Source organism: Ipomoea triloba, chromosome 12, assembly GCF_003576645.1.
Source record: "Ipomoea triloba cultivar NCNSP0323 chromosome 12, ASM357664v1".
NCBI classification, from domain to species: domain Eukaryota; kingdom Viridiplantae; phylum Streptophyta; class Magnoliopsida; order Solanales; family Convolvulaceae; genus Ipomoea; species Ipomoea triloba.
Window position 1 is genome coordinate 18852361 of NC_044927.1, and position 6539 is coordinate 18858899.

General features: G+C 33.6%; 1 protein-coding gene and 1 long non-coding RNA gene across 2 annotated transcripts; both read left to right on the forward strand.

The window, feature by feature from the left end:
• Positions 1-230: 230 nt before the first annotated feature.
• Positions 231-1246, forward strand: LOC115997897. Its single transcript, XR_004093804.1, has 3 exons — positions 231-611; positions 744-797; positions 1097-1246. It is a non-coding gene; the product is annotated as an uncharacterized LOC115997897 (long non-coding RNA).
• Positions 1247-1340: 94 nt separating this feature from the next.
• Positions 1341-3426, forward strand: LOC115999479 (kinesin-like protein KIN-7K, chloroplastic). Its single transcript, XM_031239327.1, has 7 exons — positions 1341-1346; positions 1605-1760; positions 1893-1946; positions 2246-2305; positions 2615-2693; positions 2780-2847; positions 3144-3426. Exons 1-7 carry the CDS (start codon positions 1341-1343, stop codon positions 3213-3215), a joined length of 495 nt encoding a protein of 164 aa, XP_031095187.1. The 3' UTR covers positions 3216-3426.
• The last annotated feature ends 3113 nt before the right edge of the window (positions 3427-6539 follow it).

Sequence of the window (6539 nt, forward strand, 5' to 3'; positions counted from 1 at the left end):
ATAATAAGAGCCAAAAAGTTAGGCCTAAAATGGGTAGAAAAAATGGCGGTCAAATTATTTATCAAATGGATGGTCAGATTGTTTAGATTTATATTTTCCTTGAGATTTCCTAATTTATCCTTAATTATATGATTATCCGTTAAATTTTCCGTTAAAATATTCCGTAACTTATTATTAACCGTTAATATTCCGTTAACTTTTAACTTACCCATTAATTTATACGACGTCAACTACCACTCTTAGCCGACGTCGTATCGCCCGATTTAAAATATTCCATTCTCCCTCTGTAGCTCCCCAAAATTTCGCCAATACTCCGTAAAACAAAACCCTACCTCCCAAATCAGACCTCAGATCCGCTCCTCTCTCTCACTCCCTTACTCTCCGATCTCTTCTCACCCTCTCACTCAGACGACGCCAACCTCCACCACACTCCCTTCGAACTCTCTCAGATGTAGCTCCACCACGAACCTCCTCCACCGCCGACCCCACCGCTGATTGCCTCGTCTTTTCTTCCGATCCGACGCCACCATCGACGCTGCACTGCCACCGCCTCTCCTACGAAGACGCCAACGCTGCCACCGCTCTTCCTGCGAAGACGCCAACGCTGCCAGGTTGAGTTTAACCACAAATTCCCGTTGCAATATACCCTGATAACTGTGGATACAAAATGATGCTGTTTCAGGTTGAGTTTAATTTGTTTTGTTTTTCTTTTCCTTAACTGAGTGAAAATAATTTTCCTTCAGACTCCTGGACGTGAGTTTTTGCTTCGGGTTTCCTATCTTGAGATCTACAATGAGGTCAGTTTATGATAGCTGGAATTACTTTCTCCATTTTATAATATTTTGGTTTTAAAACAAAAAATACATGTGCCATTTATCCTCCATATTTATATATGTACATACTTGTTTGTCATATATGATCTGTAATAGCTTTTAAAACTTTTAGCATATAAAGCAATTTAGTCTGTTTATGAGGTCGCTGGAAACTTCTCATGTATGCCAATGAAGACTAAAGCAGGATGTCTTGTGATTTACTGCATAATATTCCACACATGTATTTTAATGGTTGCATCTGATCGTCGGTGTCATTGTATTAGGTGATCAATGACTTGCTTGACCCCACTGGCCAGAATTTGCGTGTTAGAGAAGATGCACAGGTTTTTGCTGTAACCTATTGTATTTCTTTTTGGAGCATTTTCCAGTATTTTATTTCAATCTTCTTTTCATTCCTTTGCCTATATATTCTTAAAGAGTTTGAGATTTGACTTGCATTTCTGTGATACACACACATTTTAAATTCCTTAGTAAATGATGATGGAATGAAGTTGTGATTGATTTCTTATGTTGGTACAGCTTTGAGATTCACTNATACGACGTCAACTACCACTCTTAGCCGACGTCGTATCGCCCGATTTAAAATATTCCATTCTCCCTCTGTAGCTCCCCAAAATTTCGCCAATACTCCGTAAAACAAAACCCTACCTCCCAAATCAGACCTCAGATCCGCTCCTCTCTCTCACTCCCTTACTCTCCGATCTCTTCTCACCCTCTCACTCAGACGACGCCAACCTCCACCACACTCCCTTCGAACTCTCTCAGATGTAGCTCCACCACGAACCTCCTCCACCGCCGACCCCACCGCTGATTGCCTCGTCTTTTCTTCCGATCCGACGCCACCATCGACGCTGCACTGCCACCGCCTCTCCTACGAAGACGCCAACGCTGCCACCGCTCTTCCTGCGAAGACGCCAACGCTGCCAGGTTGAGTTTAACCACAAATTCCCGTTGCAATATACCCTGATAACTGTGGATACAAAATGATGCTGTTTCAGGTTGAGTTTAATTTGTTTTGTTTTTCTTTTCCTTAACTGAGTGAAAATAATTTTCCTTCAGACTCCTGGACGTGAGTTTTTGCTTCGGGTTTCCTATCTTGAGATCTACAATGAGGTCAGTTTATGATAGCTGGAATTACTTTCTCCATTTTATAATATTTTGGTTTTAAAACAAAAAATACATGTGCCATTTATCCTCCATATTTATATATGTACATACTTGTTTGTCATATATGATCTGTAATAGCTTTTAAAACTTTTAGCATATAAAGCAATTTAGTCTGTTTATGAGGTCGCTGGAAACTTCTCATGTATGCCAATGAAGACTAAAGCAGGATGTCTTGTGATTTACTGCATAATATTCCACACATGTATTTTAATGGTTGCATCTGATCGTCGGTGTCATTGTATTAGGTGATCAATGACTTGCTTGACCCCACTGGCCAGAATTTGCGTGTTAGAGAAGATGCACAGGTTTTTGCTGTAACCTATTGTATTTCTTTTTGGAGCATTTTCCAGTATTTTATTTCAATCTTCTTTTCATTCCTTTGCCTATATATTCTTAAAGAGTTTGAGATTTGACTTGCATTTCTGTGATACACACACATTTTAAATTCCTTAGTAAATGATGATGGAATGAAGTTGTGATTGATTTCTTATGTTGGTACAGCTTTGAGATTCNGTGATTGATTTCTTATGTTGGTACAGCTTTGAGATTCACTATGGGAGCCTAACGCTTCTATTTTTAATATTCTATTCTTTGTGATTTCCATATATGTATAGGGCACTTATGTTGAAGGTATAAAGGAGGAAGTTGTTTTGTCTCCAGGTCATGCACTATCATTTATTGCTGCTGGGGAAGGTATTACTTGATATATTAGCTATTTTTAAAATAATGTTGACTTGCAGCTTCTTGTTTTTAACCTTGCTACTTTCTTATAATTGCAGACCATCGTCATGTTGGTTCAAATAATTTTAATCTGTTTAGTAGCCGTAGTCACACGATATTTTCATTGGTAAGTGTTTTTCTCTGGATCCTTAGTGTATAGGTCTACCTTGCTTGATTGGATTTGAAATGGTTCGTCTCGACTGACAACTGATTATTTTCATGATTTCATCATATTTGGCCTTTCATTTCTTTTGCATGTTTCTGTATATTTTTGCTCATTTATTTGATGTCTTCTTAATTTACTCTCCTCTTCCTTGCTATGGGGCTCAGATGGCACTGTGGATTTTATTACATTATTCTTAGTGCAGTACTTTGTCATTTCCCAACTTTGCTTTCTTTTGAAAATTGCTGCTTTTTCTGCAGATGATAGAAAGTAGTGCCCATAGAGATGACTACGACGGAGTGATATTTTCTCAACTTGTATGGTTCATTTAGTTGTGCTAGATTTGTCAACTTAAAAGTTCAAAGATAGTTTAGGGTATTTCCGACCACTTTTGGGTGGTCGGAAATTTCGCAATTTCCAGCAGCGAATAGTAATGTGAGATGTATGTATTGCTTTTATTGCTTTTGGTACAAAGTTTGGGAGAAGATTATGGCTTGTATTAATTAATATAGATAATTTTTGATGAACTTGTATTATTAATTATTATCAATTGTGAGATTTATTGCTTTTATTAATTTTGATATTATAAATATAAATTGTACAGGTTTTGAATGTGATTGTGATAGCTATATATATTTGAGCAGGTTTTGGGTGTAAATAGAAAAATAAAATGAATATTTAAAAAAAAAATTACCTTACAACGTCGGCTAGTGTTATTAGCCGACGTTGTAGGGTAATTTTTTTGTTTTTAAATTACCTACAACGTCGGCTATTTGTAAAGAGCCGACGTTGTAGGGTATTTTAGTAGTTTTCAAATTACCTACAACGTCGGGTATTTGTAAAGAGCCGACGTTGTAGGGGATTTTAGTAGTTTTCAAATTACCTACAACGTCGGGTATTTGTAAAGAGCCGACGTTGTAGGGGATTTTAGTAGTTTTCAAATTACCTACAACGTCGGGTATTTGTAAAGAGCCGACGTTGTAGGGGATTTTAGTAGTTTTCAAATTACCTACAACGTCGGGTATTTGTAAAGAGCCGACGTTGTAGGGGATTTTAGTAGTTTTCAAATTACCTACAACGTCGGCTAGTTGTAATGAGCCGACGTTGTAGGGTATTTTAGTAGTTTTCAAATTACCTACAACGTCGACTATTTGTAAATAGCCGACGTTGTAGGGTATTTTATTTGTTTTTAAGTTACCTACAACGTCGGCTATTTGTAAAGAGCCGACGTTGTAGGGTATTTTAGTTGTTTTTAAGTTACCTACAACGTCGGCTATTTGTAAAGAGCCGACGTTATAGGATATTTTAGTAGTTTTCAAATTACCTACAACGTCGGCTATTTGTAAATAGCCGACGTTGTAGGGTATTTTATTTGTTTTTAAGTTACCTACAACGTCGGCTATTTGTAAATAGCCGACGTTGTATGTGTACCTTACAACGTCTGTTAACATTTAGCCGACGTTGTATGTGTACCTTACAACATCGGCTAACCTTTAGCCGACGTTGTATGTGTACCCTTACAACGTCGGCCAGATCAACGTCAGATTTTAACCGACGTTAAAGGGTCTATTTAGCCGACGTTAAAAGCCGTCTGTGTAGTAGTGAATATAATAAATATTAATATTTTGTTCAATACTTTCACATGAGAATGTATGACACACATCTCACAGCACATGAAACATGTTAGGGGAAAAACTACCCCTGTCAAATATCAATAGGCGATTGCAAGATCAAAAGTTTATAGTACAACTAAGATCTCAGTCATATATACAAACACTACGAGACAAATCCACAACTTTCTACATCATAATCTCATTGCATGATGCTGCCCTCTATACTACTACAATAACTCAATTGCAAATGACACATTACCAAATACCAATAAATAAATTTAAAAAAAAAAAAACAAGTACTGAAGATAAAGACAATGACAATGCTACCCAAAAGAAAATTAAAAAGGCTTAGAGAAATTCAAACGAAAAAGTAGTATTTATTTATTCTATCATTTTTAGACTAAGTATTTAGATCAGCGTTTTTACAAAATTGCAAATATTAATTTTAGTGACAATTATAATCAATCTTTCATATATTATCTTCCATTCATAAACTTTGAATTACCGATTTAATAAACAAATTCAACATTCAATTACATATGCATGAACATCTCCTATATAATCTTGCATTGGATATACTTTGAAATACGTATTTAATAATATACATTGGGCATTATCACATTCACGCAATGTGCGTGAAAAACTAGTATCAATATAGAATTAAAAGTGTGTGTGTACACCACACACAAAGCTATAACACTATATACATGCCTTACTAATTAATAATTATTATTAATATTATTGCCAAATAATTATTTATGGTAATTCTCATCACCTTCTCCAATGTAATTTTTATAATAATCTATATACATATGTTTATACTTAACGTATAATATTATGGCACAAAATAAATTATACTTACTTTTTTTTTTTTTGCAAATTCTTAATTACCTTAATAATTAATTTTTAATATAATTGTCTATTTTTTTATTTATAATAATTATTATGGTAATTTTCATTCCCTTATTCCGCGCAATTATTAGGTTATATGTGTATATATATATATATATATGTACACACACACACACACACACACAACGGATCAAGTGAAAAAGAAACCTTAGCTGAGAAATAAGATGTAATCTCATCTCTTAATTCAGTTCAGATCAACATTCATAATAAAGCAACTTTAAAAAATGCGGTGGTATCATGGTAATTTTGTGTAAGTAAGTTTTATATATATATATATATATATATATATATATATATATATATATATATATATATATATATATATATATATATATANATTTTCATTCCCTTATTCCGCGCAATTATTAGGTTATATGTGTATATATATATATATATATGTACACACACACACACACACACACAACGGATCAAGTGAAAAAGAAACCTTAGCTGAGAAATAAGATGTAATCTCATCTCTTAATTCAGTTCAGATCAACATTCATAATAAAGCAACTTTAAAAAATGCGGTGGTATCATGGTAATTTTGTGTAAGTAAGTTATATATATATATATATATATATATATATATATATATATATATATATATATATATATATATATATATATATATATAAGAGCATTTGATCATGAACGAATCACTAATTACTAATTTTAGTTGAATATTGTGATATTTTATGATTTGTGTTGAAGATCATGCATTAAATTTAGTCTTTTCAATAGTTGTTTCATATTTTTCTACTTACAATGCACATTTTTGTCTTTCCAGAATTCCAATGCATATTGTCTCTTCTTCCAGAACGCATTTTTGTGCCTTATAGTCAGGGTCGTTCCAATAAAAAATGAGGTCTTGTGCAATATCTTACCCCTTTTTTCAAATAATTTGTATATATAAATAATAGTTGTTCCAAAAATTGTGTCAAAAATTTATAATATAAATATTGTATAAAACCTTTCAAAAAAAATAAATATTGCATAAAAAACACATCCAAAATTTCATCATTTAAAAAGTGTCATGCACCGTGCACATTTAGACCAAAATTATCTACTAAACTTTTGATATCAACTTCTTCGAAAATCTCATTTTCAATAGAAATTAAAGCTAATTCATTG